The sequence below is a fragment of the Leiobunum rupestre genome, chromosome 6, assembly GCF_980474605.1.
Source record: "Leiobunum rupestre chromosome 6, qqLeiRupe1.1.hap1, whole genome shotgun sequence".
Classification (NCBI taxonomy): Eukaryota; Metazoa; Arthropoda; class Arachnida; order Opiliones; family Sclerosomatidae; genus Leiobunum; species Leiobunum rupestre.
The window spans coordinates 17,714,495-17,734,977 of record NC_143389.1 but is presented as its reverse complement, the minus strand read 5'-3'; the positions used below and the strand labels follow the sequence as shown (position 1 = coordinate 17,734,977).

The 20,483-nt window shown below is 37.1% G+C and overlaps 1 protein-coding gene across 2 annotated transcripts in view; it reads right to left on the bottom strand.

Moving 5' to 3' along the window:
• LOC149939632 (transmembrane protease serine 2-like) overlaps positions 1-20,483 on the bottom strand; it is a 208,163-nt gene that overhangs the window by 67,719 nt on the left and 119,961 nt on the right. For both annotated transcript variants that reach the window (XM_090177954.1, XM_090177955.1), the window contains exons 5-6: positions 19,251-19,289; positions 15,240-15,485 (exon numbers count right to left, since the gene is read on the bottom strand). In XM_090177954.1, the coding sequence (XP_090034080.1) occupies positions 15,240-15,485; positions 19,251-19,289 (285 nt within the window). The remainder of the gene's footprint in view (positions 1-15,239; positions 15,486-19,250; positions 19,290-20,483) is intronic.

The following is a 20,483-nucleotide window of genomic DNA, read 5'->3' as shown; positions in this document are numbered from 1 at the left end:
CGATTATTCACTGTTTTTCATTATCTATGATTAATTGTTTATTAAACATTGTCATGGCAAACCTCAATCCGAGTCTTCACTAGTATCTATTAAGCTAATTTAATTTAAATGAAATCCCCTAGACATCAAACTGACCATATATTGTAATTTCCTTATGTTAACTCGCCAACCCCAATAGTGAAAGTTGAGCGAGCACCCGGGTCATAATTTATTGATGTAGTCCTTACATGATTTGGCTCCTTCCTCCTTAAAGGAGCTTCCCGAGACCCGATACGTCCTACCGAGGCGTGCAAAGGCTACAATATACACATTTTAAATTAAAGATGGATAAATCTAGGATAGTTTTACATTTTTATTTATTAATATGCCTCAACAATTTATCTTTTTTTTTTTAAAAATTCAACATTTATAACCGAAAAAAATCATTTTATTGTACTTAAGCAGGTACACACTCTCTGAACGAAAAAAAAAAACTAATAATGTCCAGGTCTACACACTAGAAGCGCTGCCGTCGCGGCGAACGATTCGCCGTATTCGACGTTCCTATCTATATAGCGTAGCTTTATTAGTCTATGATCTAACCGCTTTCGAAAATCTAATTAGCGTTTCGTCAGAGGCTAAACTTTCCGAGGCGAGTTAAACCTAGGAAAAATAAACTAATGGACTAAATCACATCGCCCACCAGCGGTACAAAAAAAAACGTGAAGAAAAACCATAGTTGACAATCTTATGATATTAGACCCAACATCGCGACGTTTTTACAGTTGATTCAACTCATATTGTGTGCGCTTGACGGTTGATTCAACTCATATAGTGTGCGCTTGACGGTTGATTCAACTCATATAGTGTGCGCTTGACGGTTGATTCAACTCATATAGCATGCGCTTGACGGTTGATTCAACTCATTTAGCGTGCGCTTGACGGTTGATTCAACTCATATAGTGTGCGCTTTATGAGCGAACGACGCTCGTGAAATTAGTTTTGTCTAAAATAAATTTAGCGAGTGACGAATTAACCCAAAGGTTATTGCTAGATTAGCTATTGATAAGGAGGAAGAAATTGACGCGAGCCACTCAACCTAGCAGAAGGTGCAGCAATGGGTGGACCATTTCCCACTTCGCACGCAGCAGTGGGATTAAGAATGGATGCTGTAGCAACTCCAGCCGACACCCTACCTACGTAGGTAAAGAGTCAAACCCTTTGGAGAGAGCTGCACACAGCAGCCCGCATAACCCGGCACAGCTGGCACCGGAGATCCCGGTGTGGCTCCAAAAGGCCGGGAAACAGGACCGCCGTGCCCTCATACGGAGGCCCGCCGCCCCACAGCAGGCTACCCAATCCTCCGAGGCGGCTAGTTTACCTGGACCCACTCCGTTAGCCTGAGCCGAAACCCAGTAAAGCCACCAGTTTTTGCACAATCTGGTCCGTTAAGGGTCAATGAGAAACCCAATCTTGACTGTGATACTTATCAATCAGGTATTTTGACTGAATTTAAAATGATATTTCAAAAATTCAAACAAAATTCCTAGCTGTAGCCAAAGATATAAAAATTATTCAACCTGACTTCAAATGACGCTAAGCCTAGGTTCGATTAGTTACGTAAATGAATTAATGAAAGATACTTAAAATTATCGCAAGAGGTAGAAAGAATGGCTTTCAAAAGAATAGTTCAAAAGTTAATCTTATGTCATATTGGTAGAAATTGACATTTTAAAAGCACTTTTTAAACCATAATTAATGTAAAACTTATGGAGTCTAAAAACGAAACGCAAAAGACAAAATTGACTCGCTGTAACTCCGGATTTTTCGCGTCATTTCCTTTCACCTCCGATTGGCTCGTTGAAATAGTCGTTGTGACGTAAATCGGCAGAAAGTCTAGCCTTTTTTTAATAATGATGGTAGCAAGGGTACGTCAAGTGGATAAGATATTTTGCTTATTAAAAGAAACGGTCTAGCAAGAAAAAATCTTATTATAGGATTTCACGAGTTTTGCGTCAAGTTGAAAAGATCGCGAAGTTCCAAGCAAAATGGCGGCTCTGTCAGAGCATGTAGAAAGTAATTCCTTAAGCCTTGTCATCAAATGCTATTTCATAAATAGTACGCCGAAATGTTGATTTAATATTATAAAAGCCTCGAAGAACAATTACGATATATTTACCATTCAAAATTTGCTTAAATTCTTCGGCAGGAACTTTAAATTTACGAATTATTCCGATATCATCGTCTTTGAAGTCTATGTTAAATAATTCACCGCCATTCGACGCCATCTTGAATTCTTATTTAAAACTACCTCTAAAGCGATCTTACTAATCTTGTAAGATCTCTGACGTCAATCGCTCTTAAACTTCCGGTTTTAAAAACCGTCAAGTTCGCGCGATCACGAGAAATTTTATCAACTTGACGCAAGGTTCAACTTGACATACGCCAGGTATATAACGTAACTGTTTTATACTCATGGTTAAATATGAATTAATTCATGGCATGACCGCGGATAATTAAAAATTTAAAAAATTGCGTTTTTTTGCTCTGTAGTACTAATCGCTTTTGGAAAGAAATAAACTGCTTATTTCATAAGTATGTAATATTATAGGAATTATTTGATACTAATCTCGGAAAATAAGAGTTTTTCGTTTTCAGCAAACTTCAAGACCATATGTTTGACGTTTAATTATGAAACTAATTATGTTATTTGCCAAAGTTCGCCTGAACAAAATTTCCAGACACAAAAACGTGGAAATGAAAAGGAAAGCAATAGTCGCTTCAATAAAACATCTCCATAGAAATTGCCAAGAAGTAATATTTCCGAGAGCCAGGACCTGCAACTCACTGTTTATATAGTGCTTGTTAAAATAAGGGAAATTTTCCACCTGTAAAAAGAAAGTTCACTTGTTGCATACCATACAAGAGAAAAGTTTGAAATAATTCAACAACCACTATATAAAACTTGGAGGTCCTGGCTCTCGACCATTTCCTTGAAAACTTTTTATTGAAGCGTCTATTGATGGTAGCTCAAATTTAATTCTGGTCTCTTGGGCAGGGTCAAAATATTTTTTTGGGAGTTTACTTGAAATTACTCCTAGGCTAAAAATAGTACCTTCTTAAGAATTGGTAACATTAATATGGCCACTTTATTCTACACAACTACGTAATCAAATTTTATTTCAAATAAATAGTTATTTAAATATAAATTATTGAATTTAACTCTGTGACTGATCACACTTACCCTAAAATGCGGTACAAGTGTGATTGGGGTAATGGTGATCACGTGATATCCTTGACCGATCGCAATTAAATGAAATACAGAGGCTAAATATGGTTTCCCAATAAAGTTTTATTTTTTTCGTAGCTCTAAAATATTTTTTTTTAAACTAAAGTACCCAGATGCTTATAATAGCTAGCTAAAACTTTGCCTTTCCATTTTTAGTAAGTTTACATTAAGAAAAATTTAAAAAGTGGTCTTATAAACCATAAATTATTTTACCAAAATTGATTACCCGACACTTAAATTTTGAAAACCTCAAATTATTAGCAAAAATACAAAATTTTCCCAGTAGGTAAAAATATAAGCAGACTACAAAATACCAAAATATGAAACCAGTAGCAGAAGACATACCGAGCTCAAGAGTCGAGCGTAGGTAAAAACAAGGAGTAATATGATATGTATAACGTTGATCTAAATTATCCTTGCATAAATAGTTTCCCCCTCTTCGCGTAACGAACATTTTATGGAAAGGTCTATTAAAACCACTGATCTGGCAATTTAAACAAAATACGTCTATTTTTTCGAACTCTGGGTGGTATTCATCCGCGTAAAAACTACAGAAGAGGCGGGAAATTCTTGTACTTAAAGGTGAAGGTCAGATACGTTAATGAGTATACCAGAGAAACTCATTCCAATTATGGATCCTCGCGTACCCGACGAGATATTTTGCGTAAGTCCGTCGCCTGCCCTTCATAATTGAGTTACAATCTAATATATATTTCGGTCATTATCATTTCTGTCTCGCGGAGTGATATTAATGACGAAAATGTCGTCGGAACTAGTTTTCAGTCTCATCTCCCTCGAGTTTAATTAAAAACCGTGTCCCGTCCTTGTTCGCGACTTCAATTTACTACTCACCGTTGATATCTTACCCTCGACGGTCAGTCGGCCTGGGACTTAGTGATGGGCATCTTTGGAAAATTAAATCTCAGCTCACAAACAGCTCACGCTACCCTGACATAGTCGAATCTCACGCTTTTCTCGAGAGCGGTTTGGATAATGTATCATTATCTCATATGCGGGGCCGCTTATATCAAACGGGTTTTCTGATAGAAAATTTAAAGAACTAAAGAGATGAGCTTCCTCTCATACGCTCATTACCGAATTGAATACGGCTAAAATATCTCTCGCGCTCAGCTCAAAGAAAATATAATCAATTCCACTCGTCTCATCAAATAGGTTAACGACCTAAAACAATGAATTAATTCTTTAAAAAGCACTGAAAACTGGGTATGCACCGATATGGGTACAGTCGATATATCGGCTATTCATTACCGATATATCGGACGATATATTGACCGATATTAACAAAGTTATCTATCATAACAGTAGTGTATATAAAATCCTTGTAAAAGACGGTTCATTCAGTATACTGTCATACCAAATTTTATTCTAATTTTTCATGAAAAAACGTTTGCAAGAGCATATCCGAATATGTTTCTTTTCATTTTACGTGATAAATATTTTCTATCACAAATCGAATATCGTAGTTTTTTATTTGTTTACACTCGTAACCCCCTGTCTAAAATGGTATGATCTAGCTTCTGAAGTCTGGCGTACGTGGCGCGGACATTCAAATGAAATACTATCTTTAGTTAGTTTATCGAGAATTTTCTTATTATAATTTTTTTCTTGAAAAAAAAAAGATCGATATATCGGTGCATCCCTAGTAAAAACCTAAAATAATTCCATCATATTACCTATATAATCAACAAAATAATTTCTAGGGATTCCAAAAGAACATAAAATTCTGAAAAATCAACGTAAAAGCTAGATTTAAGACAGCTTGGCTCTTCTCTAACTCAATAATCTATGACTAAATGTGCGCTCATCTTAGAGACACTCCTGTCTTCCGCTCATTTAACCTAGCTCAAATCTAGGAACAACAAACACAAGGAGAACGCAGCTAGTCTTTAAACACTGTAACACAGTGTTGTGTACAAATTTCATTGAACGAGCCTTTACGTTTTACGGGCGGGGGGAGACAATTTCCAAATTTTCCCCTTCCGACGTCAGCAGGTGCTAGCCAATGAAAAATGTACACAAGAAAATGCACGACCTTTGACGGGTTGCGTTCTCCTTGTGTGGGCAGTGCTGTGTTTGTTGCTCCTAGCTCAAATTTATGTTATGTTATTTGAAAGTCAGCTCTCATTCCGACCGCAAACGCTCCGACCCTCTCTAAAATGAGTGGAGCGCGCCCATGACTTCAGGCTGAGAATGGACCTTTTTCGGGTGACCCTTAGTTCGTGAAGAATATTGGGACCTTCGCCCCTGCCTCAGCTTATTGATCTGTAGGAAAAATGCCTAATGCGCGAAAGCTTTCGCGAATGAATTATTTTGTGGCGAGATATTAATTAAATAGCTTTCAAGATTTTGAGGAAAGCAGAATATTCAAGGATCTCTCCCCATTACTGCTAATGGTATTCTCTTGAAACATGTAACTTCGCGGGTTCACGCTGCTGATTTTAATGTTTCGGAGAATCGAAATGAGTCGTTTACAGGGCTGCCACAAAATTTTCAGATTCAAATTCTTTGACTATTCCTTGTTTTCCCTGACTTTTTAAAGGCAAAATTGTTATTTTATATTTTACTTTTATCAGAAGTTAATAAATTTAAATCGACTTACATTTCAGTAAATAGGTTATTGCAATGTTGAAAAAATTAGCCAACGTTCAAGGAAATAAATGATAATCAAAGATTTTGTCATCGATCTAGAGTAAAATTACAACATCTCCCAATGCGCCCCCGCCCTTTTGGGTTACAAGAGCCGGACCCCGACTCCCCGGTAACGCCACCAATTATTATACACTAACTCATTTAAGGCCGGGGGGAAAGAACATGACGCAAAAGTTGGAAATTTTCATGGCACACGGAGGCAGTGTCGAGGCAGACTCTTTTCTTCTATGTCTCTTAATTGCTATTAGCCAGGGTATTCGGACACGGCTTTTATTTTGTAAAATGGAGAAAAGAACTGGGTTAGTTTCAGTTTTACGTTGATATTTTAGATTTAACAATGTTTTCGAAAACATTATTGGCCAATCGAATATTTTCAATTATGGAGGTTGAAACATTAGGCCTTGGACGCGGTATATCTCTGCCGCAGTCGTTCTTTTTATCTATAAGATAATTTACCCCCCTGCATGGCCACTCGCGTTGCCCTTTAATACAGGTGACCGGGTTACATTGCGTAGGAGGGTGGGGGAAAGCCCTTCATGCCACGCTAGCCACCAGCTCCCTACACTCACTCTTACCGTTAACTTCCACAAGTTTATATGTAAAGGGGAAACCGAGAGCTCGGGGGAAAACTTGCAAACTCTACGCAGTTTTCACCAAATGCAACAAGCTGGGATCAAATTCGGCACCTCTGGCCGCGAAAGTGCTAAACACTCTGCCACGCCACCTAGTAGATGATTCGAGCGAATAACGTTTTGGCGCGAAAAAAGGTTTATTGTAGAACGTCAAAGCTCTTTATATCTCATATCCACTGTCTGAACTTCCAGGCTGGTTTTATTTCAAGAGATAACGAAATGACAGCGACTTAAAAAAATGGCGAGCAAGAAGCTTTTTGAAGCTGACGTTCGAGGCCGTAATTGGGCTTTCTGAACAACGACTGATATCTTCGACGCAAAAATAAAACGTTTACTTTCACAGACACTTTTCGACGAACGCGATCTCCAGGCGCACCATATCACCGCGTGTCTCCACCTAACGACGTAAAATGTAAACTGCTTGTGAATAATATCTGATACTTGAATGGAAAGACTATGTGGAGACACGGAGGAAGAAACTACTTCTGTAGACGTCAATACGGGTGATCCTAATTTTCCCACTTGCTCACTTTTCTCACTCATATAGAAATAAACAAGCGCGTCGAGAGGGGGTAAAGGAATTTCAGTGAGCAAAATTCAATTTTTCTCACTGAATTTTAAAGGTGGTGTATCATGGAAAATTGAACTTCACTCACTGGGCTTTGAGGGTAAGCAAACTTGCAGGGGAAGTGAGCAAAATCGAATTTTTCTCACTAGTTAATAAAATTGAAATATCATTTTAATGGGAAATTGGATTTTACTCACTGGGCTATGAGAGATAGCTACCTTACGGGGGAAGTGAGCAAAATTGATTTTTTTTGTAGGTTTTCAGAATGCCAATTATTTTCAAAGGTTATGATGTGTGTAAATATTTAATAATTATCTAAATTGAAACTAAAGAACGTAATTATTAAATGAATTTGAAATTAATTTTAATATATATATTGAAAGGAAATTTTTAGGCACAAAACACGAAAATGTCATAAAACCGAAGATGGTTAGATAGTGGTTACAAATTCAGTTTTATTTTCTAATTGAGACTAGAAGGGTATTTCTCCATTTATACGAGTATTGTTCCAACAACTTGCTTGTTCATCTTCGGTTTTTTTATTTCGACAATCTAAATTTAGTTTACCCGCTTCAGCAAGCCAATAATTACACTTTTCAATACTTTCCTTTTTTCTAGTTTCTTTGTTTTTATAACAAAGAACTTGGGGTATAGTTTGTATTTTATCATCGGAGAGGTGTGAGAGAACGTACTAATGGAATCTTTTGGTAGTTCCGTGTGCTTGGCTTTAAGTATGGACAGCATGTAGTAAATCACGAAGGGTCCGCAGTCACTGGGCCATTGCTTCGGACAGTCTCTACTGGAGACGCATGACCATTCCTTCGAGTTGAATGAGATGTTAGCGATATCACAAGATAGCATTGCAAAACATAAGTGTTTTAAAGTGTAATTGGAGGGCTTTTGCATCAACGTGTATGCCATCAAGGATGTAAATTTTCATTCCTTTAAAATTAACTAAGCCCAAGAGCCAGTGTGATCCAGACCTTTGTGTTTGCTTAGAAAACTGACAATCATTGGACATTAAAACTGCCAAAATATCTTTATTAGTCACATCGCCATCTTTAAGCACGTTGTAACAATACCAATATTTGTTAATAATAGTGTCAAGCTTCTTGAATAAAAAGAACATGATTCTCTAGTTGAAACCGTTTAATTAAGCAATTTATAGTATTTTCTACTAAAACATTATTTGCCCATCGTGTTTCCAACCTTGATTTTGATATCGTTTCGGTATGTTCGTTTCGCAAGAAATCACTAGCGGACATGCGCTTAGAGTTAGCAAAATCGACGCACCACAAGTTTTCATTTGACATCGCTATCGTACCTTTCGCATTTTCAAATACTTCATTTCCAAGGTCTTCTCCGACATTTATTTCGTATTTGTCCTTTACGTTCTGGTTTGGCAAAAAAACAGAAAGATTTAATATTTCGTCACATGTTTTCTTTAGAATGTCTGAAGAATCGTAATTTAGAATGCCATAGTTGGTATCATTCAAGTTATTAATTAATTCATTTCCAATGTCGTCTTCGACAGTTTCTTCGTTATTTGGCAAAACTAAAGGAAGATTTGATATTTCTTCACATGTGACCTTTACATTGTCTGAAGAATCTTCATTCAAAATGTCAGAGCTGGTATCATTCAAGTTATCAGTGTCTACTGTATTCAAAGAACCTAAAATTTTTGAAACGATTTCTGAAAATACGAATGAGATTGAAGAAGTAGAAAATACGTTTTCCGATTTAGCGAAAACAACTAAATTCCTTGGAAATATTTCAGAAAAATCGAACGACGCTTTAGAACCTAAAGTGTTAACTAAAGAAGTGGAAAATTCTTTAATCAATTTAGAAGAAATATCTAAACCTTGCGAAACGAATTCAAATACTTTGAACGAAGTTTCAGAACCTCCAGTATTATGTAAAGAAGTAGGAAATACCATGTCTAATTTATTGGAATCACCTGAATTATCTGAAACGATTTCTGATTCCGAGAGTACGAACGACGTTTCGGACAGTGGCGTAGCTGATGGTCCGCAGGGCCCGCGGTGCGGGGGGGGCCCGAGCTTCAAGGGGGGCCTAGAGCTTCGGGGGTAACCAGCTAACCATAAAAAAAATTATATAGGGGGCCTCATAGAGATTTTTGCGGGGGGGGGGCTCTGAGTTCTCAGCTACGCCACTGGTTTCGGAACATTTAGTTTAATTAAATGACGATGTAAATAGATGGGATATAGGCTTTAGTTGTATGAAATACGATTTTATGAGAAATAAAATTACTAAAACATTGAAAGAACTTGTTCTATCAATTCTATCTTATCAGAAAAATGTATACAACTTCTAGTAAAAAGATTAGATTTAACAAAGCATTTCCGACTTATAAGTACTGATATTTTTGTTACCATTTATAAAGCGTTAAAAACTAAAAAAATATTTATCAGTACATGTAAAAAAAACGCAAGCTTTCTCCATAAAGTGCAATCATCAAATGCTGAAATTCTGGTTTTTCTGTTGCCGCGAGATCCTTCTAATGTAGGTGATAATTGGCTATTGGGTTTGATATATTTTAAAACTAAACGAGTATTTATCCTGGATGTATTGAATACCGCTCCCAGTGAAATACAGCTACATTTTAAAACACGTTTGTGCTTTGCAGAGCTCGCGTTAAACCCAGCCAGAATTCCGTTTGTACTGAACCAATGGACACGCGTTTCCAGTAGAGATTGTCCAAAGCAATGGCCCAACGACAGCGGACCATTTGTTGTGTATTACATGCTATCCATTTTAAAAGCCAAACGCGCAAAACTACCAAAAGATTCCCTAAGTGGGCGAAAATGGCTATTTTATGTTCTCTCACACCTCTCTGACGAAGAAATGTGTCTTAATGAAAACCCAATGTCAGAGACATTTGAAGAACTAACAGATTTCGACAAAGCCGATGTAAAAGCTAAAATTAAAGATATCCAAAATTCGTAAATATATAGTCGATACTGCTTGACCGAGCGCCAAACGTGTTGGTGGCTAAAGAAATGTCAACTCCAAACACTCAACTTGTGGTTTGGGAGTTGAAATATGCAAATCTAACGCTGCTGATGAAAGGAGAATAAATTGCATACTTCGAAAAAAAGATGCCATCTGTGCTGTTTAATCCACGGGACTACATACTACCGATGTAAAATGAGTATTAACAATGAAAACGGTACGAATTAAGGTTTGAATATATTTTCATTTAAAACATCTAGAGAATAATATTTGATAGGTAGCTAAATTGCTAAATAAATAGAAACATATACCTAATCCTTAAATAATACTTTTTGACTTACAAATCCTAGTGAGTAAAATTGAAATGATATTTCAACTTTATTAACTATAGTGATAAAAATTCGATTTCGTTCACTTCCCCTGCAAGTTTCCTTTCCCTCAAAGCCCAGTGAGTGAAGTTCAATTTTCCATGATACACCACCTTTAAAATTCAGTGAGAAAAATTGAATTTTGCTCACTGAAATTCCTTTACCCCCTCTCGACGCACTTGTTTATTTCTATATGAGTGAGCGAAGTGAGCAAGTGGGAAAATTAGGATCACCTAATGGGCGGATTGTTCGAAGTACGGCACAAAAATCCGCTAGAGGTGCCAGGCGTTACGCCTAGTTCGTAGGCTTTTCATGACTCCTATTTTAGAACAGCCATTACGGAATTTTTATGAAGTTATATAGTTATTCCGTTTAACCATGCGACACTCTACTAGGCACAAAGGTTATTTGTGCCTTCAATCGCGTCGGAAGACGTCAGTTTTAAGGAACCAATGAAATACCGAGCTGATTTTATATTGTTCGGGGGGAGGAGCTTACGGCTAGAGCGTGAGGTGGCTTAGGAGCTGGGCTAAAAATCGTCGCCACAAAATTTTCAGATTCAAATTCCCTGACTATTCCTTGTTTTCCCTGACTTTTTATATTTTACTTTTATCAGAAGTTAAGAAATTATAATGGCCTTATATTTCAGTAAAAAGGTTATTGAAATGTCGAAACATTCAAGGAAATAAATGATAATCAAAGATTTTGTCATCGATCTAGAGTAAATTTACCTTCAAAAAGTGTCAAGAGAAAATTGAATTCCTGACCTTTTACAAATTCTTAAAATTCCCGGACATTTTAGGCCCATTTTTAAATTCCCTGACTTTTCCCTGATTTCCGGGTTTTTCCTGACGTGTGGCAACCCTTGTCATTCTCCATAAATATAAATATTCTTGTTCATTTACCGAGAATTACACACTAGATACATTTTACTTTAATTAATGCAAATTTTAATTTAATTAATGCAAATTTTAATTTAATTAATGCAAATTTTAATTTAATTAATCCAAATTTTAATTTAATTAATGCAAATTTTAATTTAATTAATGCAAATTTTAATTTAATTAATGCAAATTTTAATTGAATTCATGCAAATTTTAATTTAATTAATGAAAATTTTAATTTAGGTTATGAAAATTTTAATTTAATTAATGAAAATTTTAATTTATTTAATTAAAAAATGTATTCGTATTAAAAACTTATTTTTTGATTTAGAAATCGATAGAATAGTTTATGTAGGTTTTACATGATCCCTTTAAAGCAGTCAAGCCAACGAGGCAGTTCGAAATTTCGTATGCTTAATGAACCTTTAATGCCCTTCATTTTTAAAAGGGTTTCTTCAAAGCACCCTTCAGGATTCTCTCAAACAGGATACCCTTTTTCCGAGAAAGGCTGAATTGATGCACCTTTAAAAAAACTTTTGTTTTACAATGTTGTAGGGAGATTAATACTTCTTTCTAAGAGGTAAATATCGTACTTCTGAGCATAAGTAACTTTACGACCATAAGTATGACACTCCTTTTTGATTAAATAATACCAATTCGCGACCGAAAACTATCGCTACGCCCCCTTTGATTCGTCATTGAATTTTTCCTCATCGTTATTCGTAAATTTGACTTTAAAAATAATGATACTTGCATTGTCATATAATTTTTGCATTGTTTGCTTATATTTTGATAAGTTTATTTAAGTAAAAACGTCATTATGACTTTTTAATTTGCCCGTAGCAGACCCTAGATCATAGGCGCTACCTCGGAGAAACTACGGAGTATGCCTATTCAACCGAATCCCATTTGAAAGAATTTTTCTAGCAACAATTTCAATTTATAGCCATGGTATGATTTTTCTTAAATATCTGAATTTATGAGTTTCAAGGATATAACAGGGTACGTGACGACTTTAATGTTTTTCAGACTATAGTACACTTCACGGGACCGTTTTAAAAGTTTTTAACTGGGAATGTTTTGGCGGTATTTTCAAAAATGTAATATTGTTTGCATGCCAATGCCAGTACAGAATGTAATTTTTTTCGGGGCGAAATACAAATTATTGGCCGTTACTAAACATCACAATACAAACATATTTACCACGGCATTGACATTGATTTCATGTTTTAGCAAGCATTGGACAAGATCATTGCATGCTATCACATGGAGGTAGTATAAGATAGGTTAGGTTAGGTTAGGTAAGGTAACAGGGGGTTCCCGGAAATAGACTGCTTTTGTTCTCCACCCAAAGCCCCTGTTTTTATCCCTCCTACGAAATTTTTGGATATTAGTACATACTGAACTAATAAAACAGCTCTTCGTCAGTTTTACTTCGCCCAATTTTATTGTTTTGGTAACACATAAAGTATAAATTGAAATCCGGCCAATTTGGAGAGTTTTTCGATCGAACAGGAATCGATTGAATGGGATTCGGTTGAACGGGATTCGGTCGAATGGGCTACGATCGAAACTACAGCCTGGGCCCTAGAATCGTTTCGGTCGCGAATTTTCTTACTGAACCTTTTTCGAACTGACTGTTATATTATCGCCCTTGGTAGTGGTAAATTTTACAATATTTGGACACTTGGGGGCTTTGTGCCGAACCAAACCTTGATAATTTACTTGATTAATAGTACACCCTTGTATGAGTAAATCTGATTAAAAATAAATTTGTAGCTTTGGCCGTATAAAGATTAAAATTGATTAAGTTGGTAATCTTAATATTTAATACCTACATTTCGAAATAGCTTTAAAATCAGTTCGACGATAATTTTTGTAAATTGTCATACTTATTGGTATTACGTTACTTATGTTCCGAGTATATCGTAAACGACAAACCATGCAATATAGTTCGCTCGTTATAAATTTCCAAGTATAAAGTTAATCCATTAAAGGAACGGCCGGCAACATCATTTTACCTTTAACATTTACGGAAGGAAACGGCTCGTGTTCCGGCGAATATTAAAATCGGACGCGGCCTGAGGAATCCGCAATCAATACTCGCCCATTTCCAGCGCCAAATTGCTCGACGCATTAGCTCCGTCGCCGACGCCGCGTTCAATGTTTATCTTTGGCAACCGATATATATAAATACCGTTAAGCCCGGCGCTAAGCCTTGGCTTTCGAAATATTTCCTCCGAGCGAGCCGAGTTAATATTTAGGCTAGGACTGAAGCGCCAGGGATTATAAAAGACGAGGAGCTGCTAATTTGCAGATAGGGGTCCTGCAAAGACATCACGCAAATACTTAAGATTAGGGAAATCGGAAGCCGAGGGAAATTGCCGCCCGCATGAGCCGTGGTATAATCGGGGTCAGTTTCAAAATTGGATTTCTATTTTTCATTATCTTTCCAACGAGGTTTGGATTTCGGCACCAGAGCTTAATAAATATCGCGGTGGAAAGGTAAGGAGCCAAGCTGCTCAACAATTTTAACGCGTCACTGTCATGCTAACGTGGGAATAGGCGAAACTATAAAGTATAGGGGGGATGGGAATGAAAAGATGGTAGTCACGTGTCGGGAACTGCAGCGCCATCTATCCTAAGAAATACGAACTATTATTCATTTTATTTAGCTAATGGCGGTTTAAATTCTGATCGATTCATCTAAATTATCTTATTATTATTATTTAAAATAATTTGTAGCTGTCGGCATTATCTGGAAGGAATATTTTTTTTTCTTTTCCGTCGCACGGCCAACTATGAAAACGAGTTACCGAATCTAAGTTGGCTGTAATATGGTAGTTACGTGATTTTGTTTTCCCATTTTAATAAGTTGCTTAAGACCAAATTTAGTTTATAGTTTCGCATATTAGGGCTCACAGGAATCCATACCTCTACTCAGAATGCTTATCGCGGCAGATTTTCGTCTCGATGTGGCTAGCGGTTTTTTTGACGTCACTATGTTAACTTAACAAACAACAACGTGAGAGGGGAGCGCGCGCAGAGGGGATTTTTCCTCTCGTAGGCGGGGCTGTCAGAGTGATCTTACCATACGCGATACGGCAAGACAAGCATTCAAAGTAGACGTATGGATTCCTTGTGCTTAACATTTCATTGACAGCCACTGTGTATCAGGTAAAGATTGTTGTTTATCATAAAATACTATCTTATAAATATCTAAGTATTAACAATACTTTCACAGAGTTCATATGGGTATTGCAATAATAATTAATTTAATTAGTATCGAAAATAAATTAAAATCAGTTTGAACTCTGAACTCACTAAGCCTAACCCGAACTCCGTGTAAAATGTTTTTAGGAAATCTTAACGGAAAATGCAAAAAGTACAGCCAACTTTTTGTTTAATTTCATCGAAATTGGTGGTGGGGGACGTCGAAAAAAACAGTGAAAGCACGTAGAAATATTTTATGGAAAGGCCTATTGAGGTGCTGGTAAAAAAGAAGTAACCCACGGGAGTTTTCCGCGCGTGTACGAGCGTAATCGCGTCAAAGGAGAACGCGAGTTGGAGAATCTGCGGTGTTGACGTCATCACGTATGAACATCCCCTTCCCAACCCCCCTGACCTGGTTGACTCCCTTTTTTGTTATCCCCCATTCTCCCGCCGGAATCACGCTTTCAAATAACCTTTCATGACGGCTCCTTTAGCTTTACTCCTCGTAAAGAGTCGCCAGGCAACGGGGCCCCTCTCGCGGGGTCTCCGTGACGCGTCCTCTCGGGGTGAGAAAGGGAACTAGGCGGGAATCGGCGGTTTTAGCGCCAAAGTCAACAACTCGGGGGCGAGAGGAGGGAGATATTATTGAGTAAGACAAATTACCTTGGCATAAACTTCGGCAGGGCGGAACGGATTTGCCACTTCCAATACACTTGGGAGCGAAGAGCGAGCAGAGGAAGAGCGGCAGAAGGCTGTAGCACTTGACACTGACTAATGGCTCGTAGCGGCCGATGGCGTCGCTGGCTTCGTTTTGCGATAGATGACCCAAGATGTTTGTCGGCGTCGTGCGCGAGTACGCCACCTTGTGCTTGTGGCACATGGGCACGCGAAGCAAGATGCATTCCTCCGCTGCCAATGAACGAAATAGATTAACCGCTGAACCAGAAACCCTCTGGGTAGGGTTGCCAGTTCCTGAAACTCAAATTATCGTACCACAGCCAAAAAAATTTCGATCTCAGGAAAAATTATGGTATGCTTGAGATTTAAAATGTGTGTGAGATAGTGACGTTAAACTTGAGAAATAAATTTTTCTAATAACACTTAAAGCTCGACCGATTGAAAAGTTATGTTTAAAAATCTCAGTTTTAACTGGGTTTCAGGCAATTAAAAAAATTATCGTAACTTATCGTACGCGTGAGCTGAATTATCTAAAAATGCGTACTATATAGTTCGCAATTGGAAAATATCGTACGTCCCAAAAATTATCTCGAAATTATCGACGTGTACGATAATTATCGTACGTCTGGCAAAGCTGCCACCCGGAAATGATCTTACGCAAGAAAACAAACACGTTCGGTCCTAGGCGGACGGAACGCGTTTAAAAATAATCGGGGAACCATAAAATGAAACAAAAAAGATGAGTTAAGTTTGGGAAAGTCATCGTACCAATGACACTTTGTCATACATAAAGACACTTATGATCAGGAAATTATAAAAGCATACACTTGGAATGTCTAACAAGGAGAGTACCCGTGGTGTTTATTGCCGATTTTGTTCAAAATCGGGCGTAATGTAGACCTATATGAGGTGTGAAATTTCCCAAAAGGAGACGTTGCACTACCCGTCGATTTGCCATGGCAAACGAAAATATTTTGACCACTTCAAACAAAAAAATCTCCATTTAAAAAAGCATAGGTTTTTTAAAAAAAATTAAAATCACGAAATGGCTAATTTTGATCACATTTAGGTAAACATCAAGTTTGAGTAAATTGGAACATTATGGGGGTAAAATTGTAACAATTTTTCGGTAAAATAAGGAAAAAATCTTATTTTTGTTTTAAGTGGTCAAAAACATTTTCGGTTTCCATGGCAAAACGAATGGGTAGTGCAACGTCTCCTTTTGGGAAAATTCATATCTCATATAGGTCTACATTACGCCCGACTTTCAACAAAATCGGTAATAAACACCTCGGGTACTCTCCTTGTAAGTATAATTCTCATAGAAACGGGTGTGGTTTAGAACGAAGATTTCGCTCGCCACTTGCTTAGCCACACGCGGCTGCTAGTTATAATTTATAGGAAATTATAAATAATTTTAATAAAGATAAAACAATGATTTTGAAAGGAACTTTGGTTGAATATAAATATTACATTTCATATGAAAACCGCACAGACTTTGTGAATAGATAAATTTATTAAAATAATATTAAATTTTCATTTTAAAACACCAGCCAATTAAAATAGGGCTTAGTAAACAACGGGCTGTTTTTGAGCGCATTCTATCGAACTTTAAAGCAAAGTATAAAGCACGAAAAATAGGAAAATTGTCCAATTATACGAAGTTATAGGAAGACATTATAGGAAAAATTATAAAATATAGGAAGTGTGGTCACACTGCTATACTGATGTTTCCGCAAATAACGTAACGTAGTAAAAGGGGATTTGTCCAAACGTTACATATCACAGTGGAACCTAAATTGTCAATAAATTTAGGTTTCTGAGTATTTTAATTTAGTTACTGGTCTTTCTCATTTATAATAGCTAAATTCGTTTTCTTGAGGTAAAACAATCAATCAATGCTTAATTTTGAAAGAAATTTTATATTTTTAAGGTTTATGTTACTATAATTATTTAAGAACAGCTCCTTTTTCAATTGAGGTTTCATCAGAAATAAATCGAAAAAAAAAACCCGTTATTATAGTGCTTTTTTAAACCCATAGCCAGGGAAAATATGATTTACAAATCATAAAACATTTCTAGGAAGTTTTACTTCTAATGCTTAGTTTCCACTAGCGCCAACGAGTTCTGCTGTTGGCCTACCACCAGGGTATTTGTTTGGAATGAAAGTAAATTTAAAGGGTGACAGGCAGACGAAAACCTAGGCCTTTAAGCGCGTTAAGAAAAGTACATTACTAAGAACGCTAGTGGAAACTAAGCTTTAGGTCGAATGCTTAGTTTCCACTAGCACGCGTAACGCCCCGTCACTTAACTTTGAGACGTACAATAGTTTAAACACGCGAAAAGAAAATTAACTTGCGATATGTGCTAGTGGAAACAAAGCTTTAGGTCGAATGCTTAGTTTCCACTAGCACGCGTAACGCCCCGTCACTTAACTTTGAGACGTACAATAGTTTAAACACGCGAAAAGAAAATTAACTTGCGATATGTGCTAGTGGAAACAAAGCTTTAGGTCGAATGCTTAGTTTCCACTAGCACGCGTAACGCCCCGTCACTTAACTTTGAGACGTACAATAGTTTAAACACGCGAAAAGAAAATTAACTTGCGATATGTGCTAGTGGAAACAAAGCTTTAGGTCGAATGCTTAGTTTCCACTAGCACGCGTAACGCCCCGTCACTTAACTTTGAGACGCACAATAGTTTAAACAAGCGAAAAGAAAATTAACTTGCGATATGTGCTAGTGTCTAATGCTTAGTTTCCATAAGCGCGTAACGCTGCATCACTTAACTTTGGCACGTACAAAGTTTTTTTGCGCTTAAAGAAAATTACCTTACGATATGCGCTAGTGGAAACAAAGCGTAAGGTCTAATGCTTAGTTTCCACTAGCACACGTAACGGTTTGTACCTTAACTTCAGCACGCGCGTAAAGAAAAATCTATAACGTACGCTAGTGGAAACCAAGCTTAATGGGATTTTTTTGGCATCGACGCTCGCCGTTTCATATTGACAGTGAAAATTAACTGTCGGATAAAAGCTAGAAATGAATGAAGAGGGGTGACAATTATAAAAGGTTGTCAAGAGGGAAATTAAATTATTCCTTTGATTACACATCAAAATCTAGAGCCGCTTAAATATTATACAGGGTGTTTCAAAAGGTTATGCAAAAATTTGAAGGAGTTGTAGGGGGTGAGTTGAGAAGTATGCCTGTTTTTTTTTTCTATTTTCCTACGATGAGTTAAAAGAGCGCCAGAGAGCTTCAAAGTGTGGCCTACTAGCCCTTGGAAGTAGGCTGCAACAAGCGCAAAACCAAGCAGCAGGGACTTAAAATACTGTTTAAGTTTACTTTTTTACGCTGGTTACCTTGATTGGTTTACAAAGTCATTTTTTACCTTTATGTTCGCATTTCCCTGCTGCTTGGTTTTGCGCTGGTAGCAGCCTACTTCCCGGGGCTAGTAGGCCACACTTTAAAGCTCTCTGGCGCTCTTTTAACTCATCGTAGGAAAATGGGGAAAAACAGGTATACTTCTCAACTCACCCCCTACAACTCCTTCAAATATGTGCATAACCTTTTGAAACACCCTGTATATTTGAATTAACATAGGTAGTAAGAGTTTTCCTTAATAGGCGCTTCAATTGAACATAATTAATTTAGCAATTAGTTATGCAGAATTAATACACAGAGCATGGACGTGCAAGCTACTCTTTATCTGGTCCTTGCTGTTTGATACGGTATGGAACAAGTGTTTCCTTTTAACCAGGTAGCTTTGTTTGACGTATTAAGGCGTAACAAAAACACGACGTTCTATTTACAGGTGAAGAGTTACTATTATTTCAACAAGCACCATATAAACAGAGTCTTGCAGGTCCTGGCTCTCTGAAATATTACTTCTTGGCGATTTCCTTGAAGATGTTATATTGAGGCACCAATAAAATATTCAAAATATTAAAAAATTTATCATATTAATAAAAATGTAGAAAATGTGTGTATTCTTACTTGATTTTTCTGTAGTGCTATCTATTGCAACCGGAATATCTAAACAAAAAGATACATTTTAATTAATAAATTTCATCGGACGGAGAATATCGTAAGACCAGAAGTAGGCGAACCAAACTCTATATTTCCATAGCGCCATGTTCACCTAAAACTACGTAAGGTCACTTACTTCTGGTAAAAAGGTGATTACAAATTCTGCTTTCAGCCGCATAAATATCTATTTCCCCGTAAGTAATTTGCATTTTAAACGGTTCTAAGTTTTAAAATTACGCGGAAATTAAATATGTACCATAATTTTATCCTCTATATGGCGCACGCTAAGAAAAACAAAAAGATCAAAGGAAAACTCACTTCTGGTAATAAGCCCTTTTAAAATATTAGCAACCGGAAGCCCCGACGTGAATCCGTTGCTTTCAACGCCTCGTTAAGGACACAGTTACACAAATAATGTTTTCATTTCTACTGAGTCGATTTTTGTCATTCACCTCACAATATGCTCCTCCCCCAAAACTTCAATCAAATCGCGCCGGTATCTCATTGGTTCCTTACAACTGACGTCTTCGGTGACGTTTTTCCTTCCCCCTCTAGTGCCGGGGAAAAGTAGACCATAATTGACGGATTTTGAAATGACGTTTATAGCGCGCGACACTTCAGGTACATGTCTTGGGCACACAGCCTTCTTTGCTTGCTTTATCGACCATAACATGTAGAGGTATTTTCACGCGCAAAATGAATTTTAAAAGCCGTCAATAATATTTAATAACTAGTGACTTGTGAAACCAATTACCGGTGGCCGGGTTAAATAGACGCTTCAATAACAGGATGATAGAGTTAGCGAATAAGTCGATTAGTCCATTATGAAAAGGGATAATATAGCTACACCCTAAACAAATTTGAAGAAATATAAAACTTACTAATAGCTCGTACCGATAGGTCTTCGAGCAAACAAAAAGACGCGAAACTCGGACCAAATAGATCTGCGAGTGAAAAACTAAATTAAATTAAGTAAAATAGCCAAAATCTCCAACGGTAGACCGGTTTCGTCCTATTTGGGACTCATCAGTACCGTGCGGGAAGGCTGGCTCGTACTCTATTAAACCGAATATAGAAACTAAGCCTAAACATTAAAAAGTTCAAAACGAGTTGCGTAGCAACGGAAAGCCGAATAGGGTGAGGGTGGTGGAGTATAAAGGTTTTAAATGTTTTATTTTTTGCCGTATACAGGATACACCC